At 35.5% G+C, this 17,240-nt stretch overlaps 1 protein-coding gene across 14 annotated transcripts in view; it reads left to right on the top strand.

Moving 5' to 3' along the window:
• PDE1A (phosphodiesterase 1A) overlaps positions 1-17,240 on the top strand; it is a 329,446-nt gene that overhangs the window by 252,472 nt on the left and 59,734 nt on the right. For 12 of the 14 annotated variants that reach the window (XM_042949318.1, XM_042949319.1, XM_042949325.1 and 9 more), the window contains 4 exons: positions 2,978-3,160; positions 8,678-8,744; positions 11,793-11,909; positions 12,772-12,912. In XM_042949318.1, coding sequence (XP_042805252.1) covers positions 2,978-3,160; positions 8,678-8,744; positions 11,793-11,909; positions 12,772-12,912 — 508 coding nt within the window. Of the gene's footprint in view, positions 1-1,256; positions 1,481-2,977; positions 3,161-8,677; positions 8,745-11,792; positions 11,910-12,771; positions 12,913-17,240 lie in introns of those variants that run through there. The other 2 variants (XM_042949329.1, XM_042949331.1) reach the window with 2 other exon arrangements.

Genomic DNA, 17,240 nt, shown 5'->3' with positions numbered 1-17,240 from the left:
GACAGTATGGCGTTTAGATCCATAATAGCTAAAAAGGCATTTTAGTTCCTTGCCAATGACTTTTTATATTTCAAAACAGGAAGTACAATTGACTTGCTTAGTTAATTGAATATTAATATAAGATGGATTTGTGCCTTTGTCATCTATCTGATTTATAATCCATGCTGGTAGCTACCACAGAGTGTTTGTGAATGATGGAAATATTCTTTCTTAGCCTTTATATATATAGCTTATATATATAAAGATATTTATCTGCTTACTCTTTATATTATTAGAGGAAGAGAATGAGAGAGAAAGAGCAAGAGAGAGAAGAATGAAATTGACTGATTTTAAGGAATTGGCTCATGTGATTGTGGGGGCTGGCAAAACGGAAATCTGCAGAACAGGCTGACCCTGGCTGGAAATTCTGGCAGGAGTAAATGTTGCAATCTGTAGTCTGAAGGCAATTCCAAGACAGAATTCCTTCCTCTTTAGGGAATCTCTGTCTTATCTCTTAAGGCCTTCAATTAATTGAATGAGGCACCCTCACATTACAGAAGGTAATCTGCTTTCACATCTGAAAAACGCCTTGACAACAACACCTAGACTGGGTGTTTGACCAAATAACAGGCACCATGCCCTAGCCATGTTTAACATATAAAATTAACCACTGAAGAGGTATTTGTTGCTTTTTCAAACTTTGCTTTTAATTAGAGAGTACCATAGCTCATACTTTCCTCTTTACACACTCTTCCTTTATTCCTATAACCACAAATGAATTCATATCACTCTTTCTCCAAGATTATATGCTCTTTTCTTCTTATTTTTTTTTTATTTTTACATATTTTTGAAGTAGGCTTCACACCCAGCATGCAGCCCAATGTGGGGCTTGAACTCAGAACACTGAGATCAAGGCCTGAGCTGAGATCAGGAGTCAGACGCTTAACTGACTAAGCCACCCATATACCCCCATATGTTCTTTCCTTCTTAATGAATGACATCATGCATCATAATTAAGAATTACCAGACTCCTGATCCCACATCCACATATGAAATCTCATTTCCATAGGCTGATTTTGTCATGTTTGATGATCTGTCTTGGATAACTTATGAGTTTAGGACATACCAGTCATCAATATCAAATTTGTAAAGAATCAATTGGCCACCATCACAATGTGTCATTCTACTTCAAGTAGCTGATAAAACAAGGCAGCAGTAGAATTCTTGGAGTTTGGTGACATCACAATATTACACCACAACGATTCTCAAATCCACCTGCCCTCTTCTGTAGCTTTATTTGATCACTGGATAAGAAATAATAGAAATGCCATAAGCCCTGAATTTCCAAACCATGTAGTGTGATATCTTGCTATAATTGTCCATTTGAAATGGACAAAATGCTAAAAAAAGTATTTTGCTTTGAGTTACAGTGTCAGTATGTTAAGGGTAAATCAGAATCACCCAAACGTAAGTTCCGAAAGAAAGTTAAAAATGATGTAATGTAAGTATTAATCAGTATTAAGTTCCAATTATGTAAGTTTTTTTGGTCTTCATATATATACATGTGGTTTTGTAACTCTAGCCATTAAGTTGTATATATTTTGTCATAAGTTATTTCATAAATGCATTTGTGCTTATTTAATACCATGAAAAATAAATACTGGCAAATGACTGTGCTCTGTTTATAGAGAACAGCAGCACATAGAGGTCATCGTATAATCTTTTGAGCCTTTTTTGGTAACACTGGGTGCTTTGGGTGGCCTTTCTAATTTTTTTTGCCCTTTACTGGGTCCCTGCCCTCTCAAGTTAGTGTGACTTGTTCTGGAGGCTTTAGCACACGCTGTCATTTCTGGCTACCTTCCATCAGCTTATGATTCTTAGGCTTCACTCTGTACAAAGAGATTTACCCAAGCGAATGGAATCCAAAAGTCAAAACTACAATGTGCTAAAAATACCTAGGATTTATTAAATTGGTGCACTGACAAGGAAATAATGAAGTCAAATGAGACAGAGCTGGCCTCTGTTCTTTCTGGAGGCAAAGCTCAATCGCTCTGTAGAGTTTCTATATTTTGTGGGGAGCCTTTCACACTATCTTGCCAGTTCAGACCTTTCGGGAGTTCTGGGTGATTGGAGCTGACCAGCCTTAAGGGCAGGTATTACTACCCATCAGTCCAGTCAGTGTTGTCTGTGTGGAGCTTATACAGGAGAGTGACAGAGCACCTGTTGCAGTGCCCGATCGCTTCCTCACTCACTTTGTTGATTTCCTCAGCCAGCAATTCTAAACCCACCGATCCCCACCCTCAGGAGAGCAAAATACTGAAGTTTTCCTCAAGAAGCCAGAAGTGTTTCTCTTCCACTTCCACTGGCTCTGTCACCTAAAATGAGCTTTCAAAATAATCCATTTGTTTCTTTTTTTTTCTTCACTTTTTAAACTGTGGTGCTGCTATCGGAATAAATATCTTTTAGAGTACTTAATTTATTATTTTCCTAAAATGTAGAGATCCTGATCAAATGAAATAACACTGACTTTTGTAAACACCAAGGCCTTATTCAAATAGTTTGTGCTATCAGTACCATATATACCCAAGGTTATTAACTACAAGGTGACTTTTACAACTTCCAGTCCCCTTTGTTCTTTCCACTCCAGTTGCCTCCTTTAATAACAGACATCTGTTTATGAAACTTCTTCTCTATTTTAGTTTTGTTCATTACAAGAATAGTATATTAATTGATATCTTCAGACTGGTATTGCTACACTTTAGTGTTGGGGAAGCTGCAAATGTTCAAGGCCCTTAGTGCTTGCCTTCAGAAGAGAATCAGTTTGAGGAATTCAGAGCTTTCCAAATGTTAATCCAATCATTTTCCTTTTTTGAGACAGCTCATATTGAGGGGTGATCAGAGAGTGATTTGCTGTATTTTAAGTCCTATTGCAGTGTTTGTTTTATTATCAGTTTTTCTTCACTTTTTCCTCAAGTTTAATCAGTATACATTTTTGTAGAAGACTGCTGGATACCGATGATGAACTCAGTGACATTCAGACTGATTCAGTCCCATTGGAAGTACGGGACTGGTTGGCTTCTACTTTTACACGGAAAATGGGGATGATGAAAAAGAAATCTGAGGAAAAGCCAAAATTTCGAAGCATCGTGCATGCTGTTCAAGCTGGGATTTTTGTGGAAAGGTAAGTGACAGTGTTAGTATCTCAAGATGATAAAATTTGGAAAGCAGGAGATAAACTTACCATATCAAAGTTATGTGAGTCAAATATTTTGCTTCTTGAAGAAAACTTCAATTATAAGTATACATAGAATGAACAAATTTAGGGCTTTATTATGAGCTTGCTTATAACAAAAATGTTTTATCCTGGGTTTATTATTTTTATTTCTTTTAAAATGACATAAAGACTAAAAGCAAAGACTTGACTGACCAGTGCCCTCAAATGAACCTTTGTGAGTAACTGTTTAAGAAGTTATAACACACTCATATGTTACACAACTAATTTTACCTGTAAAATGTAACACTTCAGAAAAATGAGTTCTGTACTACATACTAAAATCAAACAGGCCTTTCTCTGTATTAAAGTGAAAAGACCATCCTCTTTCCATCATGGAAGGAAAGATCCCATGAGCTTTTGAAGAGTTTTTTAACATTTCTGTCACTGAAGCAAGGAATACTTGAGGGCTCCTAGAAGCACCAAATCAAATCACTGTAGTTTCTGATGTGAAATACATGGTTTTGTTGCTGTTGTTTTGTTTTTTGTTTTTTAGTTTATTAATTTGAGGGAGAGAAAGAGAGCATGAGCAGGAGAGGAGCAAAGAGAGAGTGTGGGAGAGAGAGAGAGAGAGAGAGAGAGAGAGAGAGAGAGAGAATCCCAAGCAGGCTCCATGCTACCCAGTGCCCCATGGCGGGGGTGCACAGGAGGGGGTGTGTGTGGGTCAGGGGTGCTGAACCCACGAACTCATGAGATCATGACCTGAGCAGAAACCAGAGTTTGAGGCTTAACCACAAGGTGCCATCCAGGAGCCCTGTGAAATACATGTTGATGTGGCCTAATTTTATATTCATTTAGCCCTTAAGAATACAGGCTTTTTTTTTTTTTTTCTATCTAGCAAACAAGATGTTCTAGAACTAAAGTTAAAGACTTGAAATAAACATGTTACATCTGACAATTTAAAAAATTAGTCTTTAGAAATCTCTTGGATTAAAAAACAATTAAATTATATTAAATGATATATAAAAAGATGAAACATTTTTGAAACTAATAAAATTGAGGAACAGAATTTTTTGTCAATGTACTTAAATTTAAGAGAGACCACATCATTTTTAATCTTTTGACATCTCTACTTATTAATTTGAATGAACATTATAAACTTTAATTTTCCTCTGTTAAAGGAACAATAGGAACACATTTGGGTTTCTAAAAATGTAAATGAGAATGCATTGCAAGAAGTATTTGATGCCATTTGAAAATATAAATACAGCACATAAAGCTTGAAGTATCTTGGCTTGTGCCTATATTATATACAATAACAACCAGTCAGTGATTATTTAAATTATTTTGAGTATTTATTAACCATATCTAATTGGCTTTTATAACAGAATCTTCCATCAGTGTGGTGAGGAGATACCCACACCCCCTTACAAGATGCATAAACTGGTCCCAACTCTGCTGGATGGGACCAGAAGTCTGCAACAAGGAGGCAGAGCTGGAGAGAAGGAATATCTATTCCCATTTAAAAAAAAAAACAATTTTGGAAAGTGTGTGACAGTTATTGATTCTCATTAACATCAAATCAATATTAACATCTCAATAGGAGTTCAGAAAGTCAGTGAAAGAATTACAGATAAAAGACAGTATGTGTGATTTGCTGAAAGAATATGTATTTGGTCTTTTTAAAGAAAATATTGTAGAACTTGGCAAACTAAAAAGGAGGCAAACTGTGGAGGTAAATTTCTATTCCCACCCAATAAAAGATTAAGATTTCTGCAAAATACATTGATATCCTACATTTTCATTTTTTCCATATGCTACATAAAATATTTTACTTAGTAGGTTATAGAGATATAAAGTGTATTTAAGACAACTAAACCAGCATGCAGTCTGGAAGAAATCAATATGCAACAAACACAAGGAAATGAAATCTCTTTATTACTCTTGTAGCCCCTTTAGTAGGTGCATAGAAATAATGGCATATGCTTCTCTTCAGTTTTCAAAGATAATTGTCTTCAGTTTTGAAAGTTAGAAAGACTTCCTGAGCATCCTGTCAAGTCTCCCCTCCCAAGACTCAGTGCCTTGGCAGGTCCTGGCAATTTGCTCATCCAAAAGTACCTCCAATCTACTTGCTTTTCCATCTTTACTCCTGCAATCCCAGTCTCCATTTCTGTTACCTGCCATCAGAAATGGGACAGTAGCTTTCCAGTTGGGCCTCCCTCTTCCACAAGTGCCCTCTCCAAACAAGTCAATTTTAAATATATAAATTAGTCCCTGTCACTCTTTTTTTTTTGTTTTGTTTTTTTTAGTCCCTGTCACTCTTAAGCTTAAAACCATCGGTTGATTTTCCATTTCACTTAGTATTAAAAGTGACTTCTGTATCATGGATTTGCAGGTTAGGCCCCCTTTTACCTTCTCACCTTATTGAATGCTACCTTTATTTTTAACTGAGTATCTGTACTGCTCTGATTTCAACCCCATGGAGATCCCTAACTCTTTCTTCCCTTGGGGCCACTTGTCCTGTTATTCCCTCTACCAAAAGTGATTTTCCCCACCCTTCCCCCTTCCTGGTCCTTTCTGTCTTTTCAGAGGCCTTCCCTGAGTACTCTGTATACACTGTTCATCACTTTCTCTACCCTAACCAGCAGTTTACCTCATAGCGCTTAGTGTTGTTATATATATATACATATATATATATATATATATATGTGTGTGTGTGTGTGTGTGTGTATATATATATATATATATATGTGTGTGTGTGTGTGTGTGTATATATATATATATATGTGTGTGTGTGTGTGTGTGTGTGTGTGTGTATATATATATATGTGTGTGTGTGTGTGTGTGTATAGTTTATTTATTTTGAGAGAGAGAAAAAGAATGAATGGGGGAGGGGCAGAGAGAGAGGGAGAGAAAGAAAACCCAAGCAAGGCTCCACGTTCTACACTGAATCCTGCTTCATTCTACACTGAGTCCCGCTTAGGGGCTCAACCTCATGACCATGAGATCATGAGCTGAGCCTCAATCAAGATCTGATGCTTAACCGACTGAGCCACCAAGGCACCCCTGTAATCATATATTTTTATTTATTGTCCCTCTTCACTGTGAAAGCAGCAGATGTAGTTTTCTTATTTGCCACTGGTCTCTTACCTAACGCAGTGTCTGACATAAAGTCATTTTTATTTTTGTGTGTGTTGTTTTGTTTTGTTTTGTTTAGGTTTTGAATTATATTTTGCAATTGCAGTAAAAACTTCCAAAAATAATCCACCGTATTTCCAGTTGAACTTATACCACCTGAAGGAATCTAGGAAACTCACTATTCTTTTTCAGCAACTTCTAATATATCAGCTATTTACTCAAGTGTGCGGCAACTGTATTAAGGTTTCCCCTACATCGATTCTGATTCCAAACATCCTAATTTTTTGTCCTAATATTTTACTCCAAATTATAGGATTGGAAAAGAATAATGGGAAAGTTTCTCTGTCTCCTCAGAAAGATAATCTGCTTTGTCTTTCTTTACATTCCATGTAAGGAAAACGCACACTGATACTCATTTCTCAACCTACTCCAGGTCTAAGGAAACAGCACCAGAATTCCCACAGAGCCCAGGGAGCCCTGAAGAACCTAAGAACTGCAGCCAACAGCACTGGCTGCAGAATAGTGAGAACAGTAACATTAATACTAATAATGGCTTTCTTGTGTTGAGACTTATTATATTATGCCAGGCATTTACATCATTTACTCTTCACAAAAAGCTTATAATTATCCTTGTTTTACAGATGAGTGACATTAAATAGCTTTCCAAAGGTCACATAGATAGTGAGTGAGTCTGTAATTGAAAGTATGTCTTTCAATAGTGAGTCTGTAATTGAAAGTATGTCTTCTCTTCGTTACAGCCTACTGCCTTTCTGTGCCTTTCTAATGACTAGAAAAATAGAAAAGACTGGTGCCTCAAAAAAAAAAAAAAACACAAAACAACTAAACATCATTATTGACAATAATTATTTTCTGGGTCTGTTATAGTGTAATTGCTAGTTTCCTTGCCCTGCAAGACTAGAATAATTACACCTATCTCAATAGAGTAATTAATATAAGTATTTTTATTTATAAACTGCTCTGAAATCTTCCAATAGAGATAGAGGATAAGGATAATTTTTTTATTATAACCAATTACTCACACTCAAAAATCATTTAGAGTCATTTAAAATAAACATAAAATGGAAATATAGAAATAAATAATGTCTCTGTAATAAAGTGGCAAAATACTTTATCAAGAAAACCTAGGACAGATATGTATGCAAATGCAATATTTTAATTCTGAGCTTCCAAGAAGTCAAGATTAAAAAGGGAAACATGAATTTTTAGCATTTATTATTTTATGAAAAGATAGGTTTTACATAGAAATTAAGTAATACATCTTATAGATTTTTAATAGAAAGTATATTGAATCAAAAAGGTTAACATCTTCTGTAGTGGTTTTATGAAAGCTGCAAAACTTCCAAGTGACTATTCTTATGTTGACCTCCCTTGTTTAACTAATGATATAATCATTAAATAATTATTTTATTCAGGCATTTTGGGAAAAGTTACAACAATATAGTCGATAAATGCAGCTTTCTTATGCACTAATAATATAAAAAGGGATATGATTAATAAATTCTTTCTTCCCAGGACTTTGTGGAACCATGTATCTTCCAGTTCTGAAATTGAAGCCTATTGTTATTTCTACACATTGGGGTATCACACTGATCCTATTCTCACATGAACCAGTGGAGGCATTTCATATATTTGGTTTATATCATTTTGGTTGCCCATTAGAAGATGGAAAAATCCAACAAATTACTGATTAATAAAAACATTTTATTGATGCTATCAAAATAGAAATAAATTTGTTCTTTCTGCATAATTTTTCTTAAATTTTATTAAATGACAATTTGAACAGACTTAAGCAATTTTTGTCAATATGGTCTGCCCCAATGTTATTAACTTAAAAATACAAAAGCTGTATAAATTCTGATGATACTATGTATTGTCTCTTATAATTTATAATTTACATTTTATAAAAAACAAAGAAGAAAGGAATACATAAAGGCAATAATTTTAATGACATTTCAGCTTCTAGATTGAAAATTTTGCCACATAAATGAACACAAAACAAGAATACCCTTCTGTCATTGATATGATGACATGCCAGAATGCTTTGTTGCATATACAAAAGACAGTCTCTTTTAATAAGATGAAGTTACAGGCAAGATGTCAATCATATTGACTTTGTAGGGTGGTTGTGCACAAATTCATTTGAGCATATTCCACATTGTAGATGCTCAATAAATGGTGACCATAGTTGTCATCGTTACCACAAAGGGAGCTTGTCCCTAAAAATGAAAGTTGAAAAAGTCAAAAGTAATCTTTTCCCTCATCTCTTAAAAAATAGCTGAAAACTTTGAGTAACTGAGTTTTATATATACACTTATTTTTCTCTTTCAGGATGTACAGAAAGTCCTATCACATGGTTGGTTTGGCATATCCAGAAGCTGTCATAATAACATTAAAGGTGAAATGATTTTAATTATTTTAACTTTTTCAAACAGTCATTTTTCAAATCTTAAAATGGTTGGGAGAACATGAAAATAGGTCTTTGCTGCAGCTTATATGTTTGTATATAAGTAGTATTTTAACCATTTTCAACATGTCGTGTGTTCTGAATCATGACTCATTGTAGACTTAAATGAGGATTGATTGACACCAACAAGCTATCAATGCATATGCACGTGTGTGCACACACATATGTGCTTTCTTTTCTTCTTTGTGCTTTATTTAGGTGGATCTTGAATTCAGTTTTGAGATGGCACCAGGACTTGTCAGAATATACATATCTTGTTATGTATATACTATGGAAAAGTTGCATGCATTTAAAAAAATGTTTCAGGACAAAACTTACATGAAAAATTTGTTTGGAATTTTAGTTCTGAGAAAATATAAAAAGATAAAATTAAGAAAGAAAACAAAAGAAATTTGTCTCTCTCATCTCTGCTTTTCCTGTGGTGGAGGCCCCATTGCAGTATTAAATATGTTAGAAATAACTAGAGTCAAAACTCTGAAGTGGTAAAAGCTTTGGATTCACTTGTCTCCACTGTGTGTGCCCATGTGAGCACTGTTCCTATTTCTAGAGGCAGTTTGTAGGCTTATTATTCAATATCTCTTATTTCTTTCTATTGTTGAATTTGGGTAGAGACATTCAACTTTGTCTCCTCTAATAGTTTCATGGTTGTTTTCCTGTATCAACCAAGAATTTAAAGGACACTGGCAACAGAATATCCTGAGTTGCTTTATTTGTGATTTATTAAACTCTTTTTCTAGTTTCAATTTATATTGTTTTCTTTTCTTAATTTATTTTTAAGGGTACCCTTTGCATTTGTTTTTTTTTTCTCTGTTCCATATTAGACTTTCATCTTATTAACTTAAAAGGATAGTTTTTCTTGGGCACTTTTTTATGTTTGTGTTTCTTTTTTTTAATGTTTATTAATTTTTGAGAGAGAGAGAGACAGCATGAGTGGGAGAGGGGCAGAGAGAGAGGGAGACACAGAATCTGAAGCAGGCTGCAGGCTCTGAGCTGTCAGCACAGAGCCCAACATGGGGCTTGAACTCACAAACCGTGAGATCACAACCTGAGCTGAACTCGGCTGCTTAACTGACTGAGCCACCCAGGGGTCCCTGTGTTTATGTTTCTAAAGCTATAATAAAGGAGTATATAACTGAAATGTCACATTGTAGGATATTAATTACTCCTTGGATCTTGTGAGATTTTTATTTACTCAAATGTGGGCAAGAATGTTACTTATTTTTATTTTTCTTATTTTAATAACCTTTACTTAGAAACCAACACAATGTTTTAGTATGAGAGAAAGTAAACATTTTTCTAAAGTTCAGTATAGAAAAAATATATAAACTAACAGGTTGCAGAAGGAAATAGCCACCAGTAAAGAATATTTTTGTTAAATAGTTCTTATTTCCTGAGATACCTTCTTGTCTTGTTTGTTCTTAATCAAGCATCTGCAGTAGTTTATAAATGTAAATTATCATTGTTGATAAAAATCCCCCAAAGTAGAGAACTAACCTTTCATTCAGTGGGAAACCCCTTGCAAGAACTATAAATAGCAGTTTCCTAACAATCTGAACTAATTCTTCTGTGTTAGCTTTGGAATTTGATAAAAGATTTGTTGGCCTCATTTGAGCTTTACGATGGCAAAATGCCTTCTAAGACAACTTTTAGCGATTCTAAATTTACAAACAGATAAAGCAAGTGTTTGGGGATCAAATCAGGGCCAAATGTGAGGAATTTAACAAAAGCATGCAAGCAAATAAAACAAAAATATTTCATTGGTGTTTTCAAGTGATTAAAATTACCACTGGAAGCTGTTATTACTATTTTCAAAAGCAGTATTTTTAGGAGACTGAATACTTTTTATCAGATTCTCAGGTTTCATCATGTTATAGTACAGATAATTGGCCTCTGTAAAAATGTGTTAAATGAACCAAGTTCTAAACAATGCCAGCCCAAATTCAAAATTAATACCTAGCTTTAAGGTTTCCCACTTACTATTCAATAGTAAACCTGTTGTGTGTATGTAAACCCACACTTTGCTAATAGTTTCTAATAATCAGAGCTGACTGTTGTATTTCTTTAAATTTTTAAAATTTCAGTGATTTGTTTAGTATTGGAGCTTCAAATTTACATTAAAACCTCCTTAGTATATAGGACTTAATATCACTTGTTACAAGTCCATTTTGTGAACACCTCTGCAAGTATTCATCCTGCAATTACCCAAAGCAAACATCAGGAGGTAGCTGTAACAGTTTGGCTTTCTCTCCCACTGGCAGTGGTTTTTTTCCAAGGGTATGTATGTGTTTGTCTATAAGCCTGACCACTTCTCTAAAGAATCTCCTGAAATGCTGCAATTACTCTCCTCTTCCTTCACGTCAGTCAAAAGACCCACTTCTTTTTCCTTTTCATCTGTCCTTGGAGGAAAGTGTAAATGAATCGATCAAGGGTACAGTGAGTAACAAGGTTGTATATACTCTACCTTTCTAGGGTGTTTGCATCTTAAAGGAAGACATAAAATATCAAAGCTTTAAACCAAAGTACTAACTCTTAGGGTGTAATTTCAAGCCGTGTAGAAGGTGGTGGATGGGAAAGAGAAGTTGGGGCTACTTTCCCCCATCTCCCCATTGACATCACCACATAACCCGTAATTCTACCTGAAAATGAAGCCCACTCTGAGAAAGTGACTTATGGTATGAATTTGAAGAGAGATTGAGGATAAGGTTAGTATTATAGTGTTAACAGGTTTATTACATCAAGTTTGATAACTTTGGGATTAAAGGATTAAGGAAAATCTTAACACTACATTACACATTATGGCCTCACTTTTGTGAACCCATGGATGCTAAGTGGCCCTGTCATATCAAACTCTGCAAAATATAGTCAGATGTTCTAAATCAAAATGTAACCTGCTGAATCTACAATGCTTGATCTTTTCATTGCGAGAAATAGAACTATATAATATTGCCATTTAAAGTATTTCCTCTTTTTTTTTTACAGGATGTTGATAAATGGTCTTTTGATGTATTTGCCTTAAATGAAGCAAGTGGAGAGCACAGCCTGAAGTTTATGATTTATGAACTGTTTACCAGATATGATCTTATCAATCGTTTCAAGGTCAGAAACATGGGACAAAAGTGAAATGCTCTTAGAATTGGTTATCTGAATAAGAATGAAAAAGCAGAACATTGAGTCATTAATCAATGCATTTTTAATGTTTCTAATTAGCAGGTCACAGAACTAGGGGATGAGTTTACCACACGATATATCCATTTTCCATGACTCACTGACATATATCCACATGGATGTCATGAGGCCATTGTAGCATCATTCCAACAAGATACCAACATCCCCCTGAATTACTCCCAGAATAGTCATGTAGAGACTGTGAGCTATGTTTTCTTAAAAAAAAAAGATGCTCTTCTATGTTTCACAAACACAGAATGAATCTTTATTGGCAGGTTTTCTTAAACTGAGATGAAAGGGCTTCTAATTAACTTCATTTAGAGCCATTTAAGCAACAGATTTGATCCAGATTTCTGAGCACTCTGAAACTTGTACCCTTCAGCATTTCCAATGGAATCATGGCATTTTTAGAGCTAGAGGGTACTGGGAGGTCATTTATTTTAATCCTTTGTACTACAGATAGAAAAAACAGACTTCAATTGTAACTGGGAATTTTACCCTTTTAAGAACTAGCCTTCTGTCTTGACTCTGGAAGATATAAACATTTAAAGACCACAATATGGGTGATATTGTTAATTCATCTCTCTTAGTTAAACACATGGGTTTATAATCTTAGGATTGAAAGCTAACAGGTTAATGAAATCATTTTTCGGAACAGCCTACATTTAACTGCAGAAAAAACTCCTGCCCACATCTGACTCACAATTGTGTTCCATCCTGAACATTGTTGTGCTTATGTTGACTTAGTGCTACTATTTTATCAAAATATAATCATAATTATTACTTTTCGCAGATTCCTGTTTCTTGCCTAATTTGCTTTGCAGAAGCTTTAGAAGTTGGTTACAGCAAGTACAAAAATCCTTATCACAATTTGATTCATGCAGCTGATGTCACTCAAACTGTGCATTACATAATGCTTCATACAGGTATCATGGTAAGAAAGCTTTCCTAACTGAAGTTTGTTAGTTTGTAACATCAAATTCCTTTTCTCCATATTGCCATTGTCCCTCTAATACCCATAAAAGTATTATAAGAAGTAATCTTTTGTATTTTTTAGGGTTAGTGAGTTATTCATAATATACATTATCCAAAAAAATATTTTAACTCAATGATAAAAAGATACCCAGAGGCAAATGTAAATATACTGCAAATTTGCCAAAATTTGGACTCTAGAACATTTTGTTTATAAATTGTTTTCCCATAGGAATCAACCAAGAAAAGTGACCTAGATAAAAAGTCTTTGGGATAAAAGCTAGTTACAGTTCTCTTCCCTCATATTGCCATGTTCTCCCAAGCTGACTTCAGTGGATTTTTCTCTTTTACTTGCATTGCTAGTTATAATGAAATCTTAATAGGGATTTTGGAAATTATTTATGTGAATTTTTCCAAATTCTCCTTCCTTTTCTTTACATCTGAATGAATCAATGAATAAGTAAATAAATAATCCAGCAGTGCAATCCTGGGACAACAGTGAGTTCATGTTAGGAACTCTGGCACTGCCTGGAATTTCTGAAATGTATCAGAGTTTAGGGTGACTCCCAGAAATGAAAAGGAAGGAATAACTCTTCTAAAAATTCCACACTGACATGGGTTCAAAGGGATATAGTCCCTGTGAGTACCTTTTTGATTCCTTATGTGTCAGCCTATGCTGAAGCAGTGCCATAAAGTGCATGTACGTAGAATGTTCCACCAAACCCCATAATATGCATTTCCTACCTATTTTGATTTCAGAAGTCACACCTGTTCTTTTGGGTCATTGGCACTCAGATCTATGTAACTAATGCTCTTTGGGACCCCAAAGATCCTCAATACCTCATCTTTCCACACCAGAGACTATTCCTAACCTGGTCCCAACCAAAGTCCCTAGGGCCACAGTATGTTGTGCTGAAGATATTGAAAACTTGTAACAGTTACATAATTATTATATTTTATTATATACAGGAAACTTTATTATATACAGGAAATTCTCATAATAATTTTATTTTTTCCTAAGAAACTATAGTATGTTGCTTACTATATATACCATCCACTTGCTGTGATTCATCCAATAGTGTCTCATATGATGACTAAAGAAATTGTCTACTCCACTTTTTCATCTTTCTTTTCCTCCACAATATCACAGATCTATCAATGCCTTGGGCTCAGAGCCTACTCCTAAGCCATGTTTCAATTATCTGTTGCTCTAAAACAAACTACTCTAAAATTTAGTGGCTTCAAACAACAATTTATCAATATCTCTCAAGGGTCTAGTTAGAAGGGTCCCAACTAGCAGGTTGTCACTGTGGTCTCTCATGGGCTTACAATCAGCTAGCAAGTATTGCTGAAGATATCTAAGGACATCACTGGGAAAGACATCCATGGTGGCTCAGTCACTGGCTGGCAGTTGATAATGGCTAATGGTTGGAGCTCAGCTGTCTTTTTTTTTTTAATTTTTAGGTATTTATTTATTTAGTTATTTATGTAGCAAGGGGGAGGGAGGAGCAGAGAGAGAGAGAAAGAGACAGAATCCCAAGCAAGCTCCACACTGTCAGTGCAGAGCCTGAGGCAGGGCTCGAACTTACAAACCGTGAGATCATGACCTGAGCTGAGATTAAGAGTTGGATGCTTAATCAACTGAGCCACCCAGGCACCCCTTAGCTGGGCTTTTCATAAAGGATTTTCTTGGAATATTACTACCAATTCAAGAGAAATATGCATTCTACAACAATATTGCAAAGTAATATATGCTGCTTTAGAGTTAAATCCTATTTGGGTGAGGCAGAAATCTCAAAAACCTTCACTGATACAGTAGCATGACCTTCTCATGACCTTATTGAAGGCTGAACTTACATGTATTGTCAACCTCATACCTTGGGTTTTCCTGTTGTAAGGTATAAGTATGGGCATCACAGACTTAAGGTATAAACATGCCCATTGGCTGAGATCAAATGCAGCCATGTCTGGACTTGCTTGGTCCTGGGTTGAAGTTTACTCACTCTTCTTTCTAGGAGTCTGATTTGGCATGGAAAGGGATGGAGTAGAAGTTAACAATAATAAGTAGAAAATAAAGCATTCAAAGATAGAGTTTTAGAATATTATAAGCTTTTAAAAAGTAGCATATGTAACCTTCTTTATAACTGTTTCTAGTATGTGCACTCACACACGCACACACACACACACACACACACAAATTCTTTTAAAGTTCCTTTGGTTCTAATAAGACTTCATCATCACAGCTGTTTTTTGAACTCTTTGCCTCCTGACAGCTGCAAATGCTGTTCTACTTGAAAAAGTTGCTTCACTACCTTCCTGGTTAGAGCTGTTTACTGTTTCCTTTCTAAGGCCTTGGTCTTGAATCTGATAGCCAGATGGATTTCAAGTGTGGCATTTCCTCTTTCCTGAGTTCTGTGGCTTTGAAAAAGTTAACTCAAAAACATAACATGTAAGTGGTACCCTGAAATGGAAACTGAAGTGATTCAGTTTTTTCAGAACTTAATGGAATGGAAAAGTAAAGCCTTCAGTCTAATAAAATATCTACTTTAATTATGACATGCAGTGAGAAGATATATGCCATTTTATGCTGGGAGGTAACCAAAATTTCATCATTTAAAAATGTTTCTGCTTAAGTATATTTTATTTTCGCTATCAGTGTAAAGGGAGCTAAATAAAAGTCTCCTATTTTAGCCTCAGAATCTCTGTTCTGAAATGAAATCTCTGTTTGAAGAAATGAAGGATGCTGTATTATTGGTAAATAGAGAAATTCAAATCCACAATGGAACTTTTTCCTCGGAATTGTGAGGAGGACTTTTTCCTGGATATACCAAGCCATTCCAACTTCTCCAGAATACTGGACAAAGCTGGTCCAGCCCAGCAGGACTCCTAGAAGTTGACATTAGTGAAGATCACATAGTCACTCTTTGAGAGGACCATAACTTACCAGTCATAAACATAACTTCACTCTACTTTAGCAGGTTTTCTTGGGGGAACTTGTTTCTGATTTATTCATCCTTCAGCAAAAATGTGTTAGTGGGCTCTTTAATCATCCATTAGTTTGGCCATTACAAAAACAGCCTAGTGGAAGATTGTCACTGTTGTCCAAGATCAGGAAGATACATTTAAACTGCAGAGAGTAATGAGAAATTTTATGATAGATGCTAAGAGGAAAGGCAAAATGAATTACGAATTTATTGACAGTGTTGCCAAAACTAGATTTCACTGCCAGCTTTATAGCTTTGGGAAAGTTACTGAAGTCACTGACTTCAGTATTTTAGTTGATGTCCTGCTGTTTCAGGACAGTCTTATCTGTGTGACATTTATGGAGCACTCCAGTGGCAGCCCCAAATTGTCAGGTGACTCACACAGCCTGTCACCTGCAAAGTGTTCTAAGGACCAGTGCCTGAAGGGGATTGTGATGAAGCCAGTGTCCTTCCGTTTGTTAATGTCAGATGGGATACTCTTGGCTTGGGAGTAGACACTGCAGAGAGATTGGATGTCAGATGCAATCTGACATTGCATGGATGCAGAGACAGCCTCTGTCTCTTTCTATCCTTTATCACTTAGTTAACTTGTAGTTCTGTGCCAAGGTGACAGTGGTGTGTGGTAGCTCAATCCATTTGCTAAAGAGCAAATTCCTTCACCAAGTGCTACCAAGCCACCTTCAAATATCTCATTGAATTTCAAATCATCCGAGGTCTTGAAAGGAACACTTGTATTTAAGGGCTCCTGGCACTGTGTTCTAACATTAAGAGTAGAAGAAAGAAAGATGATGTGAGATCTATTTCCTTTGGCAGTTGCAGTCTACTGACCACACCCAGAAATAGACCCCCACACTCTGGAATGACTCAATTGTTCTCCAATCAGTCTACAGAAAATGTACCACTCTGTGTTCTACAAACTGTGTGGGAATTCTGTTTTTACAAACGGCTTCCCAGACAGCAATGTTTGGAAGAGTGGAAAGGGTACAGGCTTTCAAGACAATCAGACATAGGTGTGAAATCCTGCTTTACCACTACCCTAGCTCACTCGCTCTCTACCTTGGTTTTCTTGTCATTAATATGTGGTTAATAATACTGACCACCAGTGAAGAGTCAATGATATCATATATGTAAAGCACCTAACCTAGTTCCTGACACATAATGGGTATTAACACACACCCTCACGTCGATAACAATTATTAACTTATTTTTATTATATATTACTTTATGTGTATTATGTATTAATATTATTATAACACTCACTTTCTATACTGGGTAAGTTATAGCAAACTATGTCATCTTATTCAAA

The sequence above is a fragment of the Panthera leo genome, chromosome C1, assembly GCF_018350215.1.
Source record: "Panthera leo isolate Ple1 chromosome C1, P.leo_Ple1_pat1.1, whole genome shotgun sequence".
In the NCBI taxonomy this organism is placed as follows: Eukaryota; Metazoa; Chordata; class Mammalia; order Carnivora; family Felidae; genus Panthera; species Panthera leo.
Note: the sequence above shows the minus strand (reverse complement) of the source record. Positions and strands in the feature narration are given on the sequence as shown.